General features: G+C 35.4%; 1 protein-coding gene across 1 annotated transcript; it reads right to left on the minus strand.

Moving 5' to 3' along the window:
* Positions 1–3,130: 3,130 nt before the first annotated feature.
* Positions 3,131–19,290, minus strand: LOC128028850 (serine/threonine-protein kinase pim-2-like). The gene is made up of 9 exons (XM_052616175.1): positions 18,960–19,290; positions 18,485–18,573; positions 17,918–18,278; positions 17,349–17,443; positions 17,081–17,134; positions 3,977–4,355; positions 3,614–3,790; positions 3,330–3,418; positions 3,131–3,142 (listed from the first exon to the last, which is right to left on the minus strand). Exons 1-9 carry the CDS (start codon positions 19,288–19,290, stop codon positions 3,131–3,133), a joined length of 1,587 nt encoding a protein of 528 aa, XP_052472135.1.
* Positions 19,291–22,988: the final 3,698 nt, after the last annotated feature.

Genomic DNA, 22,988 nt, shown 5'->3' on the forward strand with positions numbered 1-22,988 from the left:
CATAGGAACCCACAGGATGAAAGAGAAAACCAGCACTTGCCTTCTAATGCTATTTCAAACCCATAAGACATGTCCCCAGCTGCTGATCTGAAATGCTGTGCCTTCATCATTTTAGCTGGCGATGTCTCAGAAAATGGTGCATTTTCAACCACCTATGTGTATTAGTGAGCATTAGTAAAAAAAAATATATATAGTCAGTTAGAAATTAAGTTACTTACAAGAAAACAGAATTTATCAGCGGGCTGTTAGATTTCTTTGACTAGATCAGATCAGTTGAGTTCATGAAGATCTAAACTCCTCACCTCACGTGTTTTAGCTTGAGACCGTTTCATCTCTGTTCCTCTGACCGTCTCTTTAGTGCTCTCTAGACTGCGTTGTGTCATTACTTCCCTGAGACCCAGGAAGAAAGTGAAGTATTTATTTAAAAGATAATATTACTACTTTAAAGTCAACAAAGCCGTCTTAAACAACAATAAAGTTAGGAAAAACACCTGGGTATGTTTTAAACGTATTTCAATAACTGAATCTTTTGTCCATGGATCTCACTTTAGGATGAAGCGTATCGACACAAAATTTTTACACAAGAGCTGACGCGTTTGACTTGAAATTTACATAAATCATAAGTTTCACTGTCAAAAAAAAATGTGTACGTTAATAATGAATACCATTTGCTTCATGAACTAAAATAAATACCTGAAAATCAGTAGCCTTCGATAAACTTATTCGCTCGGTCACCTCAGTTCTGTTCAGTTCAGTTGACCTCAATTACCAACCGGCGCTTTTCAACCGTCAATAATCGCGCTTTACAGAAAACGCGCGCGCAACCGTAGCTATACTGCACTACAGCACTGAGGGTACAACTCTAACCTCTCCCAGAGAAAGAAGACACCACTTAATACTGATTACTCCGATGCAATTTTTAGTTGTAAAAAATATAATGCCTTTACAAATTCTGACCAGCAGATGGGGGTTTTGGACAACTATGAGCTCAAAAACAGGTGATGAGCTCACTAGGTGATGAAAAGACCTGCAAAATATAATAACAGCAGGGTGTTGTGGAGGTATCTTATTTGATGTAAACCTTAAGTATTGGCCGAACTCGACTTTCTGAGCCCTTATACACACACACACACATATATATATATATATATATATATATACACACACACACACACACACACACACACACACACACACACATATATATATATATATATATATATATATATATATATATATATATATATATATATATATATATATATATATCATACATGTCAAATTTTGGTTTTGAAAATAAGAGAAATTTTCAAATCATCCCAACAAAGCTCCAGTATCCCTTACATTTTAAGACAGGTGTTATAGCCCAAATGAAAACACAAAAGGGTATATATGAAGAGCATTTATTTAAAGGCTTATTTGCATATTGTTTGTTAATTTAACATTGCTTGTCTTTACATTTTATTTTCATTCCACACATTCTTTTCATTTCATATTGGTTTTCTTTTACAGTTTTTCTTTTTATTTCACATAACTTTTCTTTTACTCTTTTAGTGAGTTGTTGTACAAATTTGTTGCAGACTTTGCATTCTTTAAAAAAGTAAAATAAATAAGTTATTGGCAGGTGTGCCTTCACTCTCTATCGTAGCATCCATCATCCGTCTCGGTTTTTTCTTTTGTTGTTTTTCCCGCGTTATAACTCATGTCATCTGACCTCACACACTCCTCGCGACAGGCTACTACAGGTGGCAGTTATCGCTAGACTAGTAACAGAGCTCAGATTGGGAATGTTTTTTTTTTTATTAATATTTTATTAATAACGCAGGTTAAAATAAAAAAAATTAAAATTAAAATACGAGAGATTTACGGGAAAATACTAATACGGGAGGACTACGGGAAAGAAGGGTAAAATATGTGACTTTCCCGGCCAAAACGGGATACTTGACAGGTATATCAAGATTTCTTTTTCTCTCTGTGTGTGTGCTGTCTTTATGTATCTGCTATAGCCTATAGTGTATTATATCAATCAAGTTATTAATTTCTCCTGATGTCTATAGCTTTTAACATGTTCAGAAGGAACTCTACAGTGTTGCAGTCTGTGGTTTTACTTTATTGTTTTTTTTTTTTTACTTTATTTAAAAATATTTTATAGTTTGTTATAGAAAATAAAGTTATGCTCAGAGTTCAGAGCCTCCATCATACGATTATAACAGATGCCTTCCGAGTGGAGACCTGCACTATCGAGTGCGGTGTGGGACACTTGATGAGCGAGTAGAGACTTGTGTGTGCGGGATGCAGGAGAATAAGGGTGTATCTAGTGTGATCACTCCGTGCCGCGGTTCGTTTAGCTGGGCCCGGCTCGGTTGGAAGAGGTGGGCCAGAACACGGTTCAGTTCGGTTCGGGTGTGGTGCACATGAAGTGTGAGCGGACCGCAGAATTTCTAACACATGCAGCGAGATTGTGTGAACATTTCTGAGCAGCAAATGTGATAGATCTGTAAAATAATATATTCAAGATTTTATTTTTCACATAAAAGTTATATAACATACAAAAAGCAGTGAATTGTAGGTCTGGCATACTCTTTATAGGCTGTGCCAAAAATAAGAAAATTAAATATACACAATATATTAAACTTCTACACAGATGATGTGCAGAGATGCTACACAGAAAACTGCTTCACGGATGATTTCAGCAGATTTCTGTGTATTGTGAGAGGGCCGTGTTTTACCGCTTCCCAAAAGACTCAAAACAAATCGATGCACTCCACTGTGCTGAGCGAGAGTGCTTCTCTGCTGCCTTTACGTGTTAACAGAAACTTTGGGTTTCCCACTTATGAAGTCCTGAGCACTTCATGTGAGCTGCTGCAGTCTTAGGCCCACCACAAATGCTCTCATTGGTTGAGACACGTGATGACACCCATCCCAAGCCAGTACTGATCAACATCCCACTACTCCTAAAGCGTTAACATGACAATAACACATTAACTTAATATATATTGTAGTTTAAAACAGCTTTTCTGGGATGTTTTGGACTGCAGGCGACAGACGTGGTAGACTGGGCCTCTGATACTGCTGCAACTATTGCAGGAACCATTGGAGAGCTGAAGATACAACAACTTCTCAGGTGGTCTTATGTGGTGACCTGAAACAAAACAGAAACAAATACAGTATTATTACATGAGTAAAAACACTACGAATGACATTTTATAAGGTAAAAAATACAACTTATTAAATCTAACAATAAAAGCAAAGCGAGAAAACTTGATTTGAAAATTGAAAAGAAAAATGTTAAACGTCAAATTATTTTAAGGTGATCTTAGGTTTAGTACCGTAAACCACTTGTGGGAAAGGATTTCCTCCAGCTGAATTCGGTTCTTTGGCTTTATTTGCAGGAGAGCGCGGAGCAATCTGCAGCATTCTGTGCAGAAAGATGAGAGGGACATCTGAATATTACCTTAAACTTAACACCTGCTTTAATTTAATGATCATATTAGCTGTACGATCTGAGTTCAGGCATCAGAAATCAAGAAAACTTCATGCAATTTCTAACGCCATCTTTCAGAAAGCCACTTGTCCATGTTTTGTATGTTTAAAATGATAACTGAACTCTTACCATTTGACAGACCAGTTTTGGACCAGAGATGCAGTTTGAGCATGTGCAGATCTAAGAAACTTGGATAATATCCGGCCACTATTTTAAATAACAGAACCCCCAGTGACCAAACCGTCGCAGGCTTGCCGTGGTTCTTTCCCTTTATGTGAAACTCAGGAGGGACGTATGTTGCTGTGCCTGGAAGAAAAAGATTTTGTTAGATGCGCAAGTTCAGTTCACAACAGTGACGAGATCCATGACTGTAACAGTGTCGTAATTCTACTGTATATATATCGGGTGCTTCTTGTTGTTTTGGTGACTCACGCCTGGTCAACTCATAATATAATAGTCACTAGAGTTGTAGCTTTTAGATACAGTACATACCAGAGTATGACATGTAGACAGTTGTCCTCAGAATGTCCCCACACCCAAAGTCAATTAGTTTGACTTCAAGTGTCTGGTTGTTGATGAGAAGGTTGTTCGGTTTGATGTCACGGTGGAACACTTGGCGCTGGCAGCACACGTTCGCAGCTTTAGTCACCTGCATCATGACTCGCCGTGCTAAGCTCTCGTTGAGACGTCCACCCTGACGCCCCACAAAGTCTTCCAAAGTCTCGCAAGGAGAGGGACATTCAAGGATCATGACGAAATGGTCATTGTAGTCCTTCCAGTCCAGCAGCTGGATGATCTCTGGCACTCTGGGGCCTTTATTAGCCAGGATTGTGAGGGCAATCTCCAGTGGAACAAGTTGCTGATATCCAGGCTAAAAGAAAGACGTTGGTAAGATAGAAGTTGTTTTCCAAATAACGACTTAGTCCAGTTTTCCTACTAGTTAGTGAGAAGAGAACAGAGAGAGTGCATCTTAGTAGTCCTATCATACACTTTATCTCAAGTCTTGATGATTTATGACCCTGATTTATGGCCTGATTTATGGCCGTACAGTCCGTGTAGATTGACAGGTAGTCAGAAGTGTGCATGGTCAGTTTGGATTGATTTATGACTATATGGCCTGTCAGTCAAAGCGGTTGCCATGCCACTGGGTCCTGTGACCCTTGATTGACATGGCAGAGGTGTGTAAATCAAAAGATCAAAGAGATCTCAGATTTGACTTGTGTTGTGTTAATTACTGGATATATGATGGTTGTATCTGTTACCAGAGCAGTGGGGGGTTTCTTATGATGGTTGTATCTGTAACCAGAGCTGTGGGGGGTTTCTGTGAAGTTCCTTTCTGGCTTGTTGTTCACACCTAAAGACAGTGGGAGGTGTTTGGGTTCTTCCTGGGGAAAAAAAATGGCTGTGCAAAAGTGAGGGTTTTGACGTCTTGACAGGATCAATGTTTGTTTGATCTATATGGTGTTGATACCTAGGCACCGACAGGCCACATGCTCCCCGTCTACAAACACATTTGAAAAGGAGGACGATGTCTGGTGTCTTTCCAGGTGAGAATTTCAAAGAGTGAGAGAGACAATTATCTAAATCATCAACTAACCAAGCGGCTGAAGAGATAAATAATTGAATGTTATCTGGAATTAATAAAATCAAACAGGCATTCCTTAATGTTAAGAAAATACTATCCATAATATGTGATGTGTAAAAGGAGTTGAAATCTCACGCTAATTTTAAAACCGACTTTAAACACACACACACACACACACACACACACACACAAATTGGTTTTCCATGTTCTATGGGACATCCCGTAGACGTAATGCTTTTTTAGACTGTACAAATTGTATTTTGCATCACCATACATCAACCTTACACTTAAACCTACCCCTTACACAAAATTTCGTTAATTTTAAGATTTTCAAAAACACTTCATTCTGTATGATTTATAAACTTGTTTCCTCACGGGGACAAAAACAATCCCCAAGGATTTTGGATATTGCCATCATTGTTCCCCATAACATGGGGTATACCTGAACCACAAACAAACACAAACACACACACACAGTAAATCTGAGTAAACTAAATTTTATTTATGAGCAAATTCGTATTTGTTGTTTTTACTTTGTGTTATGTAAGAAATGTTTTAATTTAATAATCTAACCTGTAGTATGTGTACTGTAAATGAACAAATATACATTTAGCTTAAACTCAGTAAAATAATTACACCTACCATTTTAAACATGTCTAAAAGATTACACATTGTGTGTCACTAAAGCAAGGCACACTGTCTATTGTCTTAAAAAATGTTTAAATAACCTGATGACCAGCATTGTTTCTTTAGATCATTTACGCACACAAGGGCTTTTTTCGCACGAGTAGAAAACTCTTTGGATGTGTTTGGCAAAAACATCATTTCTACATCTTAAATGCATGACTGAACTTTTCTCATTCGACAGAAATACTATTTTCTAATTATTTACCCGGCCTATAACACTTGGTGTAAATGTTCTTACCTAGAACAGAAAACATACACTTTGACTATTTGACTATTTTGTAGGCATCATGTAATGTTAAATGGTTTACAAAAAAAATTTAGCATCAGCAGCTGTGATTTTCAAAATGAAAGAAATGTACAAGCTAAGGATGTTTCAACTATTATCATCATTTCCTTTTGACTCTGATAAACTGGTAATGAATTTTCTATGCAAGTGACACGATATACAGTTCTCATACTATTTGTGTAGATAGCTGTGCTAAAACATTTATGACTATTTTTGCATGCCAGCAGATTATGTCAAGGGTGTTTCACATCTAAGAATCACAATGTTTTTTAAATGACATTTTTCTTACACCTCAAGATTTAGCCATATCAAGATTTTGGACGGCCGTTCACAATTTGTTTGTTGGACTGTACGTTTTTAGGTGATCTCTGTGTGGTGTCATCATAATAGGAATAAATGAAAATTAAGAAATTAAGTTACAGTTTTTCTCTTCGAGATATTTCTTTTAGTGCAACTGTGTCTGTCCAAAAAGTGTGATCACATGAAGCATCGACACAAAAATGAAGTCTAGCTGTTTTACACTTAAAACTATTACAACCAACACAAATCAAACGGTTCCACTGAAAGATGCCCACTCATTTAAGTTTGAGCATGTTAAAGTTTCCACACTCCTGTGTAGATAAATTTTATCCATAACCTTTTGCGTATTCACGTGACTAAATCACTAAGAAAGAGAGTATAGCAAGAAAATGTTTACAATGCATATAAAATTCAGAATACAATTGTTAAAAAAATGTATGTTGATTTGTAAATGGTATTTTTTATTAATCCACTAGATTAAGTCATCTTGTTCAGATAGCAGATGAAACTATTCACATTTTGTTTGTTTGGCCGTTTTTGTTTGAAGACTCCTGTAAGTTCATGCTAACTCTCGCGTGGGAAAGAGAGCAGGGTGAGCACATCCTATTCATTTAAGAAAAAGTATTAAACATTTGACCGAACTTTTTTATTATTTTGACAAAACACAACAACATTAAAGAATGTTATCCGTTCCTATGGCCATCTTCTTTGACTCAAATGAAGCAACATCTCTGGTGTACGCAAGCATCTACAATGTGTGTATGTGCTAAACATCTGTTTCTCCACTTCTGCCAGATTTGTTAGATGGGCTTTTGTTGTAATACAGACACATTTGAGAACTACGATGTTCTCACTTTTGTAATGGTTATAGAAAAATTCAAAAATAACTCTTGCATACGTAGCAAAACTGACTAAAAAAATCACTGAATTATGAAATGCAAAAGTGTGTACGGCATTTGACAAAACAGGATTTTAGCTGTAATGAGCACATAAGACAAAAATTGTCAATGTGTGACTTGTAAATATATTCTATTTTATTTTATTTATTTATTTATTTTTACCAGAGATAGTCGACTGATCTGTTTACATGTTGTTTTGCCGTTTTCTGATGAAGAGTTTTCTCTGACTGTGGTCAAACATACAGTGCCTGTTCATAGGAATTTTTACAGCATAAAAATATCGCCCCTACATCTAGAGCTCTTGTTCATATAGCTGATGATGATGTTCACATTTTTATTTGTCGTACTCGTTAGTTTCAACATTTCTACTGGACATTAAAGAGTAGGCCTATGTGTACTCCCTTTATGTCAGAAGCATTAACATCTACTGTGTGCTAAGAATTTTCTGCTTTCTCCACTTTTGGTGGATTTACTAGAGGGACTATGTGACCTTGTTGTAATGTGATTACGTTTAAGATCCATATGATTGCACTAAACCCCCTTGAATAGGTTATAGACATACTCTTTTATACAGGAAATGTTTCCACAACAGAAATATGTATCAGAATAACAAATACCTAATTTGAAAATATGAAATCCTCTCTTCTAAACTATTGTGAAAACTTTTAATGTTGATCCGGCCCACCAGCCGTGTATCTTTTTCATTGTTTTTTAGATAAAGACTATTCTCAGAGCTTGGTAAACAGGCAAAAACATGAACAAAATGTAGTACAAGATGATTAAATGATTGTCAAGAGACTGTTTAAACTGAGATTGTGATGCACTTTAGAGCTTTTTCTGGTCTACCAGTGTCACAAAGACACAAAATTTTCAATCAACTTGAAAATGAGTCCTGCCATTTTCTGTTCTGACTGCTACACTTAATACAAACCCGTCTATTACACTTAAAGTTAGACATTAAAAGTCATGGATGCCACAGGAACTATTTCCTTTCTCTGTTTCTCTAAACATCACACTAAATAAACCAGAGATCACATGTAGAAAGAATTCATTGAAAGGGGCATGTTTTAGTCTATTTTAGATGGTCTGCACCAACACATGTTTTAGATGTTTTAGGTATTCATCAGACTAACAGGTTTGATTCGGGAAACACACAACTGGAACTGAGTGTTGTCATGTCTTTATAATTGATCTACTTTTACTTTTAAAACAACACGGTGTGAAATTATGGTCTTCGACAGCATGGGCCCCTGAAATGTTGTAGTATATCTTTGTTTTCACAAAATATCTAAACATTTATCTATCTTAAAATATTAGTTATTACGTGTTTACAAAGTTGTCATGTCTGACGTTTACATTTTTAAGAACATCTGATATAGTTTATCATCTTTTAAATTTTATAACGTATATTTCACCAAACCTTGACGCCTGAAAAACGGGTTTAGCATCAGTCCACATTTCAGTTGTTAGCCAGAAAATGCAAGTGAGCCGATATTTCATTACCCAGATAATCTACATGATGTGAAACTAGCTCACAGTTACATTACAGTTTTGGGTTCTAGTTTATGTTGAATAGTGTTTGTTACTGCTCCAAATGTTTAACACCACATTACTCCATTGTGAAGATATGTACTGTACAAAAAGTTTTTCACTGTAGTAGTCCAACTCTGAAACCAGACCAAACAAAAATGAGCTTGAGCCTTAGTTGTGGCAGAATTATGTTTTTTATGATTTCTTTTTATCTTTCCATGATTTGTGCGTGTTGTTCTGAACCACGGTTTCATTTTTAACATCACAATCGTATTGTATTGTCATGCATGATTGTAAAGAGTTTTGTGTGTGACAGTCTCTGGATTTATTTTTTATTTTTTGCAAACAGAACTGGTGTAATGTTAGCGAGCTCTTTGTGTTCTCTCCTTTACTGTGTTTATATACGTCAGAATTCTTTAAATTTGCTCGATTAAATTAAGTATTTAACACAGTTTTGGGTAATGTGTGTGTGAATATAGAGGATCTTTACAAATATGTTTTCTTGAAATAGCCATGTAACACTCTGAATCGAGACTGCTTCTTTTAAATATAACATTAACACATTTTTCATGAGCTCAGGCCCATTGTTTTATAAACCACGAAAGATTAAAATGTGATTCAACATTTTATTTCAACAATACATTTTTGAATATACGTTCATACACTGAAGTAGTGAAGAAAATGGTCAAATTGGCATTACTAACAAACAGTAATAATGACATTACAGGTGGTCTAGCCAGAAAAGAAAATCTCTACAGGCCAGCATGTTTTGTTCTAGTATGTAGTTGACGTAAGTTTGAACAATTTCACATGTCATGGAACCATAATTTTTTGAAACCAACAATGTACATAAATCTGTTACACATGTATTAATACACATTAATAATAATTATAGTTCTCGGCCGATTTGTACATTATTAAATTATGTTAGTGGTCATCACAAACTTAAGGTGTAAACAAAAGTACCTTGCAACAGTGTGCTTTAGATTTACTAGAAAGATCATTTGAATGCTTTGGTCGCAAGGAAAACATACATTGTTTAAGAGAAAATAATCTCACTGAATGTGCTAAAGCATCCAATGTTTTAAGACTACTGAAGGTGTCACATCCTTGTTTGTTTCACACCTGTGGGCTCTTACCTACATTCCAAGTGTGATATTTAAAAAAGGTTTAGGGGCATATAGTTAACCACAGAAGACTTTCTGCATGCTCCTGTTACAATGACTGCCGCAGCTCCAAACAGTCCTGAAACATCTAGAAGAATTATGTGTGACACACCGCCAAGAAGTTCTGCTGAAATGAGAGAGGAGCTGACTTTTGCACCAAGGAAAAAATCAAGGGAAGAGCATAAGAAAGGTTCTCATTGAAGATGAAGATTTTGTGAAACAAGATTTCACTGTGTCTTATGATCGTGTGGGGAGATTTGTGTTTGACAAAGAGTTGCAGATTGTGAAGCTCTACGTTTTGGAATCTCATGCAGAATATACATCCGAATGCACCTACCTGCTTTTGACCGCCGTAGACTGGGCATACTTCGACAATCAAATTTGGAGAAACTTTAATATGGATGAAAACATCTGGTACATTTTCCAATGGGATGGTACAACGCCTGGTATGCGGTACTATGCGAGAAAGCCACCAGACTACATACCTATAGCATCCTGTTGGAACAAAACGCTTCATGACCAGAATTATCTCATGCAGATAAATAAACGTCGGGAGGACTTTGAAACAAACTTTGATTTTGATGAGTCTGATCGTGACTGGCCTCTTCCTGAGGTCAACCCTTACGAATGCTGCAAAAAGAGACTATATTTTGAGCAATGTGACATACTCATGTTGAACAATTTTTTCAATGATAAACAAGCTGTTTCAGGCAATTTAAATTTATTTTAAAACCGAATGATCAGTCAGTTAATAGTGTATTCGGTATAACAAACCTGAACAATGATGTTGTAATGTTTCTTTTTCTGTGTTTACTCACCCTTCTATGTGTTCCATGCTCTATGTTTAATAAATGGCTGTCGGATTAAGTTTTCCCAATACACAATACATTACCGTTACTTGAAACAAGTGTCTTAACAAAAATCCTAATAAACCTCGTAATCTATAATCCAAATATCTTCAAGTGAAAATGACAGAATTCTCTTTGGTGACATAAGCTAGGCTTCACCGGTCAAAACACATCCCTAATTAGGCCCCTTCACCCTCCTCCACTTTTAGAGTGCAACACCCCCATCTCAACAACCAACCAAGCAACATTTGAAACGTAGAAACAAGGCCACCCTTTTTTTTTATTTAAATGTACAGAAGATCCACCACTACTTCCTCGTGACTATGGCTAGTCTTCTTCCCCTGTGAGTGGCTGACCTCATAAACTCTGCAGTTATCTAGGTTTTCCTAGATCTGCGAACAAGGGTTTTACAGCACGGTCAACGGAGCTACTGCAACATCTTGTTGATCAAAACATTATCTACATGGGCTGACAGAATCAGCTTCAACAATCAAATTTGTCTGAAACTGATGCACTCTCTAATTTTTCAAATAATAAGGCTTCGACGGATCTGAACCATAAACCAGAAATTGAAACTGAAATTGCACAAGGCCTGGATCGTCGTGGATTAATACAGTCAGTCCAGATTCTGGCAAATGGTGACAGCATTCTATACTGATTAGGGTACAAAGTCTATCTCTTGAATTAAATTCTGAAAAGGATGTCTGACGCTGGGCAAAAGCAGATGGATTGCAACTGGAGTTCTGGCGCCGCTACGGATGATCAGATGAAGTGCGACTGCACCCTGGGGGAAGCGTGGCATGTAACAGACTACATAGACACTATGTTTAAACAGCGTTACCGAGAACAAATGATCAAACTGATGCATGCGGTCATAGAGAATCCAAATCATGATTGTACCAGAGATACCAAGTGTGTAAAAAATCTTAAGAATGAAATGAATGTTGTAAGAAGCCTGAAAAATAACCCATGGCCTGATTTGACTAGTATGTTTATTACCAGTAAAGAAGCAGTCTGTGTAACGACTAGAAAAATTCTGGATGTGATGTCTGAATGTGACGATGAGATGGACATTAATGAGGTTCTCTGTCTGTGTACATGTGTAACAGATTTATGTACATTGTTGGTTTCAAAAAATTATGGTTCCATGACATGTGAGATTGTTCAAACTTACGTCAACTACATACTAGAACAAAACATGCTGGCCTGTAGAGATTTTCTTTTCTGGCTAGACCACCTGTAATGTCATTATTACTGTTTGTTAGTAATGCCAATTTGACCATTTTCTTCACTACTTCAGTGTATGAACGTATATTCAAAAATGTATTGTTGAAATAAAATGTTGAATCACATTTTAATCTTTCGTGGTTTATAAAACAATGGGCCTGAGCTCATGAAAAATGTGTTAATGTTATATTTAAAAGAAGCAGTCTCGATTCAGAGTGTTACATGGCTATTTCAAGAAAACATATTTGTAAAGATCCTCTATATTCACACACACATTACCCAAAACTGTGTTAAATACTTAATTTAATCGAGCAAATTTAAAGAATTCTGACGTATATAAACACAGTAAAGGAGAGAACACAAAGAGCTCGCTAACATTACACCAGTTCTGTTTGCAAAAAATAAAAAATAAATCCAGAGACTGTCACACACAAAACTCTTTACAATCATGCATGACAATACAATACGATTGTGATGTTAAAAATGAAACCGTGGTTCAGAACAACACGCACAAATCATGGAAAGATAAAAAGAAATCATAAAAAACATAATTCTGCCACAACTAAGGCTCAAGCTCATTTTTGTTTGGTCTGGTTTCAGAGTTGGACTACTACAGTGAAAAACTTTTTGTACAGTACATATCTTCACAATGGAGTAATGTGGTGTTAAACATTTGGAGCAGTAACAAACACTATTCAACATAAACTTGAACCCCAAAACTGTAATGTAACTGTGAGCTAGTTTCACATCATGTAGATTATCTCGGTAATGAAATATTGTCTCACTTGCATTTTCTGGCTAACAACTGAAATGTGGACTGATGCTAAACCCGTTTTTCAGGCGTCAAGGTTTGGTGAAATATACGTTATAAAATTTAAAAGATGATAAACTATATCAGATGTTCTTAAAAATGTAAACGTCAGACATGACAACTTTGTAAACACGTAATAACTAATATTTTAAGATAGATAAATGTTTAGATATTTTGTGAAAACAAAGATATACTACAACATTTCAGGGGCCCATGCTGTCGAAGACCATAATTTCACACCGTGTTGTTTTAAAAGTAAAAGTAGATCAATTATAAAGACATGACAACACTCAGTTCCAGTCGTGTGTGTTTCCCGAATCAAACCTGTTAGTCTGATGAATACCTAAAACATCTAAAACATGTGTTGGTGCAGACCATCTAAAATAGACTAAAACATGCCCCTTTCAATGAATTCTTTCTACATGTGATCTCTGGTTTATTTAGTGTGATGTTTAGAGAAACAGAGAAAGGAAATAGTTCCTGTGGCATCCATGACTTTTAATGTCTAACTTTAAGTGTAATAGACGGGTTTGTATTAAGTGTAGCAGTCAGAACAGAAAATGGCAGGACTCATTTTCAAGTTGATTGAAAATTTTGTGTCTTTGTGACACTGGTAGACCAGGAAAAGCTCTAAAGTGCATCACAATCTCAGTTTAAACAGTCTCTTGACAATCATTTAATCATCTTGTACTACATTTTGTTCATGTTTTTGCCTGTTTACCAAGCTCTGAGAATAGTCTTTATCTAAAAAACAATGAAAAAGATACACGGCTGGTGGGCCGGATCAACATTAAAAGTTTTCACAATAGTTTAGAAGAGAGGATTTCATATTTTCAAATTAGGTATTTGTTATTCTGATACATATTTCTGTTGTGGAAACATTTCCTGTATAAAAGAGTATGTCTATAACCTATTCAAGGGGGTTTAGTGCAATCATATGGATCTTAAACGTAATCACATTACAACAAGGTCACATAGTCCCTCTAGTAAATCCACCAAAAGTGGAGAAAGCAGAAAATTCTTAGCACACAGTAGATGTTAATGCTTCTGACATAAAGGGAGTACACATAGGCCTACTCTTTAATGTCCAGTAGAAATGTTGAAACTAACGAGTACGACAAATAAAAATGTGAACATCATCATCAGCTATATGAACAAGAGCTCTAGATGTAGGGGCGATATTTTTATGCTGTAAAAATTCCTATGAACAGGCACTGTATGTTTGACCACAGTCAGAGAAAACTCTTCATCAGAAAACGGCAAAACAACATGTAAACAGATCAGTCGACTATCTCTGGTAAAAATAAATAAATAAATAAAATAAAATAGAATATATTTACAAGTCACACTTTGACAATTTTTGTCTTATGTGCTCATTACAGCTAAAATCCTGTTTTGTCAAATGCCGTACACACTTTTGCATTTCATAATTCAGTGATTTTTTAGTCAGTTTTGCTACGTATGCAAGAGTTATTTTTGAATTTTTCTATAACCATTACAAAAGTGAGAACATCGTAGTTCTCAAATGTGTCTGTATTACAACAAAAGCCCATCTAACAAATCTGGCAGAAGTGGAGAAACAGATGTTTAGCACATACACACATTGTAGATGCTTGCGTACACCAGAGATGTTGCTTTATTTGAGTCAAAGAAGATGGCCATAGGAACTGATAACATTCTTTAATGTTGTTGTGTTTTGTCAAAATAATAAAAAAGCTCAGTCAAATGTTTAATACTTTTTCTTAAATGAATAGGATGTGCTCACCCTGCTCTCTTTCCCACGCGAGAGTTAGCATGAACTTACAGGAGTCTTCAAACAAAAACGGCCAAACAAACAAAATGTGAATAGTTTCATCTGCTATCTGAACAAGATGACTTAATCTAGTGGATTAATAAAAAATACCATTTACAAATCAACATACATTTTTTTAACAATTGTATTCTGAATTTTATATGCATTGTAAACATTTTCTTGCTATACTCTCTTTCTTAGTGATTTAGTCACGTGAATACACAAAAGGTTATGGATAAAATTTATCTCTACACAGGAGTGTGGAAACTTTAACATGCTCAAACTTAAATGAGTGGGCATCTTTCAGTGGAACCGTTTGATTTGTGTTGGTTGTAATAGTTTTAAGTGTAAAACAGCTAGACTTCATTTTTGTGTCGATGCTTCATGTGATCACACTTTTTGGACAGACACAGTTGCACTAAAAGAAATATCTCGAAGAGAAAAACTGTAACTTAATTTCTTAATTTTCATTTATTCCTATTATGATGACACCACACAGAGATCACCTAAAAACGTACAGTCCAACAAACAAATTGTGAACGGCCGTCCAAAATCTTGATATGGCTAAATCTTGAGGTGTAAGAAAAATGTCATTTAAAAAACATTGTGATTCTTAGATGTGAAACACCCTTGACATAATCTGCTGGCATGCAAAAATAGTCATAAATGTTTTAGCACAGCTATCTACACAAATAGTATGAGAACTGTATATCGTGTCACTTGCATAGAAAATTCATTACCAGTTTATCAGAGTCAAAAGGAAATGATGATAATAGTTGAAACATCCTTAGCTTGTACATTTCTTTCATTTTGAAAATCACAGCTGCTGATGCTAAATTTTTTTTGTAAACCATTTAACATTACATGATGCCTACAAAATAGTCAAATAGTCAAAGTGTATGTTTTCTGTTCTAGGTAAGAACATTTACACCAAGTGTTATAGGCCGGGTAAATAATTAGAAAATAGTATTTCTGTCGAATGAGAAAAGTTCAGTCATGCATTTAAGATGTAGAAATGATGTTTTTGCCAAACACATCCAAAGAGTTTTCTACTCGTGCGAAAAAAGCCCTTGTGTGCGTAAATGATCTAAAGAAACAATGCTGGTCATCAGGTTATTTAAACATTTTTTAAGACAATAGACAGTGTGCCTTGCTTTAGTGACACACAATGTGTAATCTTTTAGACATGTTTAAAATGGTAGGTGTAATTATTTTACTGAGTTTAAGCTAAATGTATATTTGTTCATTTACAGTACACATACTACAGGTTAGATTATTAAATTAAAACATTTCTTACATAACACAAAGTAAAAACAACAAATACGAATTTGCTCATAAATAAAATTTAGTTTACTCAGATTTACTGTGTGTGTGTGTTTGTGTTTGTTTGTGGTTCAGGTATACCCCATGTTATGGGGAACAATGATGGCAATATCCAAAATCCTTGGGGATTGTTTTTGTCCCCGTGAGGAAACAAGTTTATAAATCATACAGAATGAAGTGTTTTTGAAAATCTTAAAATTAACGAAATTTTGTGTAAGGGGTAGGTTTAAGTGTAAGGTTGATGTATGGTGATGCAAAATACAATTTGTACAGTCTAAAAAAGCATTACGTCTACGGGATGTCCCATAGAACATGGAAAACCAATTTGTGTGTGTGTGTGTGTGTGTGTGTGTGTGTGTTTAAAGTCGGTTTTAAAATTAGCGTGAGATTTCAACTCCTTTTACACATCACATATTATGGATAGTATTTTCTTAACATTAAGGAATGCCTGTTTGATTTTATTAATTCCAGATAACATTCAATTATTTATCTCTTCAGCCGCTTGGTTAGTTGATGATTTAGATAATTGTCTCTCTCACTCTTTGAAATTCTCACCTGGAAAGACACCAGACATCGTCCTCCTTTTCAAATGTGTTTGTAGACGGGGAGCATGTGGCCTGTCGGTGCCTAGGTATCAACACCATATAGATCAAACAAACATTGATCCTGTCAAGACGTCAAAACCCTCACTTTTGCACAGCCATTTTTTTTCCCCAGGAAGAACCCAAACACCTCCCACTGTCTTTAGGTGTGAACAACAAGCCAGAAAGGAACTTCACAGAAACCCCCCACAGCTCTGGTTACAGATACAACCATCATAAGAAACCCCCCACTGCTCTGGTAACAGATACAACCATCATATATCCAGTAATTAACACAACACAAGTCAAATCTGAGATCTCTTTGATCTTTTGATTTACACACCTCTGCCATGTCAATCAAGGGTCACAGGACCCAGTGGCATGGCAACCGCTTTGACTGACAGGCCATATAGTCATAAATCAATCCAAACTGACCATGCACACTTCTGACTACCTGTCAATCTACACGGACTGTACGGCCATAAATCAGGCCATAAATCAGGGTCATAAATCATCAAGACTTGAGATAAAGTGTATGATAGGACTACTCATCTTACTTACAATGAATAAACTTTGCCTGTAGGTTTCGGTCTTATTAACATATTTGACCGCCACCTGATCAAGAAAACAAACAACAATTAACTTGTGAAGAGGCCACCGTTAAATATATAAAGACAAGTTCTGTAAAGTTGAATTGAATTTAAGTTCAACCAGGACAAAAAGATACACTGAGAGGCCTTGCAAACAATAGCATGACATCACAGGAGTATAAAGATGAGACGGGGCAAAATCACTTCGCTAGATGCGTTTTCATCAAGTTTTCACTTACTTTAAGGTCATCCTCCAAACGTCTCGCCTCATACACAGAACCAAATCCACCTTCACCCAGCAGATCACCCAGCTGGTAGTGGCTGGAAATGAAGTCTGTTACAAGATAAAACAACTGCAGTTTTAAACATTTGTTATAGTTATTATTCCATTTGATTTTATATAAAAATCTTAGATAACACATGATAACATTTACATCAGTAGAGACTACATTGAATATGTTCATGTTATTATTTGTCATCCCTAAACTATGTGCATATAAAATTACAAAAACTATTCTTATTTTTATTTCCTGGATGAAAGATCTGATCATGACCTTAATCCATTTTCAAGTTGATTTATATGTGTTGATGTGGATTTTATTTATTTAAAATTTGAGATTTATCACATTTTATAAATTCTTCATTGAGGAAACCTTAAAAATAAGACCAATTAGAGACCAAACAAGATACTTAAAAGCTATTATAATCTATCATTTAAAACTAGAATGATTCAATTGATTAATTAATGAATGTCCTAGTAATGGATGTGTAGGTATGAATGATGACTGGTCATGCTCATGTCATTTACCATCACTGCATCTGGCTTTCTGTTCTTTCTGGTTCTTCACTTTCTCTCTCTGCTGCTCTTGCTCTTGCTGCAGCTCTACTTCACCCTGAACTGGGTTCGAGCTGCGCTTCAGATGTTTCTTCACAGCTCCGTAGAAAGAGGCCACCCTCCACCACTTCTTTTTCTTCTTCCCTTTCTCCATCACCTTCCTCTCCTGGTCGTTTCCCTCAGCAGCATCAGCAGTGCTCTCATGAGGATGTTGTTCCTCTGTGCTGCTGCTGGGGTTTGGGGGGGTGTTGAGATCACATCCGTGGCTATCTGGGCCTCTATTTGCCAGGATGTTGAGGTCCTTCTCTTCTGGAAGACGGTGTGGAGATCCAAGCTAAAAGAGAGACAGTTTTTACAACGGTAAGGTGAAAGTTCTTTTCCAAATGTAGTTTGTAGTTTGACTTAATTTAAATCCAACCAGGACAAAAAGATACACTGAGAGGCCTTGCTAACAATATAATTATATAACCAAATGATGAAGATAAGACAGGACTAAATGTATTTGCTAGCTAGGCAAGTTTTCATTCATCTTTTACTTACTTCAGGGTCATCCTTCAAATGTGTCGCCTCAGCGTCAAATCCACCTTCACACAGCTGATCACTCACGAGGTTGTGTCCGACAGTGTAGTCTGTTAAAAGATGAAACAACTGCAGTTAACCTAAAAGTTCAAATATTTGTATTATTCAATTTTAATTCATATATAATCTCATAGAATTATTTTTAAACATATCCTGGATCTTGCCCTTGATCAGTCTTCAAATTTCTTTATTTATTATTGTGCTTATGTGATTTTTTTTTTATTTAAGATCCCCCTGATTTGACTTATCTATATTGAGGAAACATTAAAAAGATAGGAAAAGGGTATTGAAGACTAAATAAGAAAGCTATTATAATCTATCCTCTAGATTAATTTACTAAAAATGGATATCCAGGGATAACTGATGGCATTTGATGTAAAGTACAGAGCTTCAGTAAACTGTGTAACATATTCTTATGAGTTGATCATTGATTTACCATCACTGCATCTGTCTTTACACTGGTTCTGGTTCTTCACTCCCTCACTCTGCTCTTGCTCTTGCTGCAGCTCTACTTCACCCTGAACTGGGTTCGAGCTGCCCTTCAGATGTTTCTTCACAGCTCCAAACAAAGAAGACAACCTCCACCACTTCTTTTTCTTCTTCCCTTTCTCCACCACATTCCTCTCCTGGCCGTTTCCCTCAGCAGCATCAGCGGTGCTCTCATGAGGATGTTGTTCCTCTGTGCTGCTGCTGGGGTTTGGGGGGGTGCTGAGATCACACACCTGACTCTCCGTCAACGGATGAACTCGACAAGGTCGATGAAACATTGTTGTCAAAATCGATAACAATCGCTGAAAATAACTGCTCAGTTTCACTCACCACTGCTACTAAACCCACAAAATGATTTCTTGGACTTATAAGTTCTACGAAATCGAATTCTTTCTGTGACGTCACGATAACCTGCGCGCCCTTTTTTTTTTTTTTTTTTTTTTTTTTTTTTTCACGCCGCTCGCGCCGGATTCACGAAGCATTCTTAAGAAAAAAATATTCTTAACTGCCATGTTCTCCTTCTAACGTAAGGGGAAAAAAGTATGCAATTTATTGCATTTCCACGAATTTTTATTTTTTTACAAAACAAGTCAGAAAGGGAGTTCATTTTTAAATTAAGCCAACAAATAAATGAACAATCTTTGGCGGTATAAAGCACACTCGTGACAGGCTCTTTATTCAAAAACATGCGCGTTTATTGTGATTATTGGGTCATTCTACAGAAACGTCCACATTTGGTATGGCAAGATCTCTTAAAATTTATTTCTTTTTCTAACATTTAAACTTAGACCACATTATTAGATTACCCTTTGACTTTATGTGTACACATAAATTACAGCTTAATGATTTTTTATTTTTTGTGTGCATGTATTTAAAGACCGCATACACCATTTTTTTTGTCACTGGTGTTACCTTACTTCTTTAGCGATATTAAAGGTGTTTATGAAATATTTTTTTATTTTTTTTTCAGCACATGCAGTCAGAGGTACAGAAAATTAATGATGATCTAACTAATACGGTGATTATGTTTTATTTATTTTAATCAGGTTTGTTAAAAGTGTGACTGAATGATGTTAGTTCGATTGCACAACCATGTATTTGCTATAACAATGAAAATATTTGAAAAAAAGGTTTTAAACAAGCAATAATACAATCATTTAAAGCTTAACTCTTAAGTGCAGCAGAATTCAATAAATTTAAAATGATCATTATGCCACATATGACAGATTTTATTTAATGTGAAAGAAAAAAAAAAACAGTAACACCAGTGACACAACAAATCACCAGTGACATACATAACATATACAAATGACTCATTTCATAAGAACTGAAATCATAGTTAGAAAAATATTATAGACAACATTTTAACTTAACATTTTAACTTCATTTCTTCACCATTTCATATCTTCGTTTCTAACCGATGATCTTGTCTTTCAGTTTCTCTATTTCCCTTTGTTTCCTTTGTGCATCTCTCCTACGTTGTCTCCTCCCTTGTTGTAGTTGTCTGTAAAGCTAAATATTTTCTTGAAAAAAGTTCTCACTCATTTAACCCTAGCTTGAGTGTGTGTGTGAGAGATAGAGAGTGTGTGTGTGTGTGAGAGAGAGAGAGAGAGAGAGAGAGAGAGTGAGTGAGAGAGAGTGTGTGTGTGTGTGTGAGAGTGAGCGAGAGAGAGTGCTCTTGTTTCTGTGTCATATCAGGACACAACTCTGTATAATGACATGGGTATGACACAGGTATTACAAGGAGAGGGTGACTTATGAGGACATAACCCTTGTCCCTATTTTTCAAAATGCATATAAATCATACAGAATGAGATTTTTTGAGAAAGTAAAAATGCACAAAGTTTCCTGTGAGGGTTAGGTTTAGGGGTAGGGTTGGTGAATGGCGATATTGTTCCTCTGTGCTGCTGCTGGGGTTTGGGGGGGTGCTGAGATCACACACCTGACTCTCCGTCAACGGATGAACTCGACAAGGTCGCTGAAACATTGTTGTCAAAATCGATAACAATCGCTGAAAATAACTGCTCAGTTTCACTCACCACTGCTACTAAACCCACAAAATGATTTCTTGGACTTATAAGTTCTACGAAATCTAATTCTTTCTGTGACGTCACGATAACCCGCGCGCCCTTTTTTTTTTTCACTCCGCTCGCGCCGGATTCACGAAGCATTCTTAAGAAAAAAATATTCTTAACTGCCATGTTCTCCTTCTAACGTAAGGGGAAAAAGTATGCAATTTTCTTTCATTTCCACGAATTTTTTTTTTTTACAAAACAAGTCAGACAGGGAGTTCATTTTTAATTTAAGCCAACAAATAAATGAATAATCTTTGGCGGTATTAAGCACACATGCAGCGCGCGCACACTTCGTCTCGTGACAGGCTCTTTATTCAAAAACATGCGCGTTTATTGTGATCATTACGAGTTTATCAACGAGTCTTCAGCAAGAACCAGCACTGATTCGATAATGCATGTCATTTTCTTCATCAGATTTTTTTTTACAAGAATCGCATTTCTTTAGAACTTATTGGAATTTATCTTAGGAAATTTCTTAACTTATTTTTCTTACATATTTCTTAAGATGATTTTCGTGAATCAGACCCCTGATTTTAATATTTTAAACTGGGATCATAATGAATCCCAGGAGCCTATCATTCAATGACAAGAGTAAACTGTAGCTTAACTAAAAGACCCAGATTAAACAATTGTTAAACAATTCACAATTTAAGTAGAAAAGAAATACATGTTGCCCACCATATGAAAAAAAATGTATCTGTTAAATATATTTTATGAATTTAAATATTTAAATTTCATATAAATGCAACTCTTATAATTATCTAGGCCTATCTTTCTAGGTAGATAGAGTAAGGTGACCAGATTTCTGAAATTAAAACCGGGGGCAGTTCCTACTTCAGTGGTCAAAATATCACTGAAATCTCACTTGTCATTATCTACGAATTTACATAGGACGGTATGTTTTTGTGTTTTTTATTTGATTGTTGTTGGTTGCATACATTAATATCATAATTGATACAGTGGTGTTTGAGGATCAAACCTACCACAGGGTTTTTTATTTTATTTTTTTATACAATTCACCAAAAATCACACTGAAAAATAATAACCATCGCAAATATCCTGGGGTGTAAAAAGTCCACTCTGATAAGAACATACATCACTAAACATCATTTATAATAAATATAACATACAGGGCTCATTTAAACACTTTTTGGAAATTTGTAACATTTTATTTAAAAAAGCTGTCATCTCTATTACCAAAACAGCTTAAAAATATATCAAAATGAACAATATATTTATATATATATATATATATATATATATATATAGAGAGAGAGAGAGAGAGAGAGAGAGAGAGATTTATTTTATTTATTGAGGGAAAAAACAGCTACTTTGTTACCTCAAAATGCTTCTTCAGATTCAAGATATAATAAAAAAATAAAAATGAATGAGTACTTAAGTTAATATAAAATTTAATGGAGTAAAAAGTACAGTATTTTTCTTCAGAAAGGTAATCAAGTAAAAGTACAAGTAATCGGTTTAGATTTTGCATGAAATAAAGTACAAATACCCCCAAAATAATCCTCACACTAAAAAATGTTGGGTTAAAAATAACCCAACCTGTAATCCAGCTACGGTTGGTATAGCACCTTCTCATCTGTGGGTTATTTCAACCCAACCCATTGGGTTACAAGTTACCCAACCGTTGAGTTAATTTATATTAATTCACATCAGTATTTTTATTAAAAATTATTTAACAACCATATTTTGAAACTTTGTTGTAACTTACAGATTTTATATTGATATGCAAGCCACACATTTACAAATATTTTAAAATATTTTATTTAAATGTACAAGAACGTGTAAAAATACAACTGACATTTTCAAGATGTACAAATGTGTCGATTCATATCAAAACACAGAAATGTGCTAATATAGTTCACAGCTGTGGCCTAATGGTT

The sequence above is a fragment of the Carassius gibelio genome, chromosome A15, assembly GCF_023724105.1.
Source record: "Carassius gibelio isolate Cgi1373 ecotype wild population from Czech Republic chromosome A15, carGib1.2-hapl.c, whole genome shotgun sequence".
NCBI classification, from domain to species: domain Eukaryota; kingdom Metazoa; phylum Chordata; class Actinopteri; order Cypriniformes; family Cyprinidae; genus Carassius; species Carassius gibelio.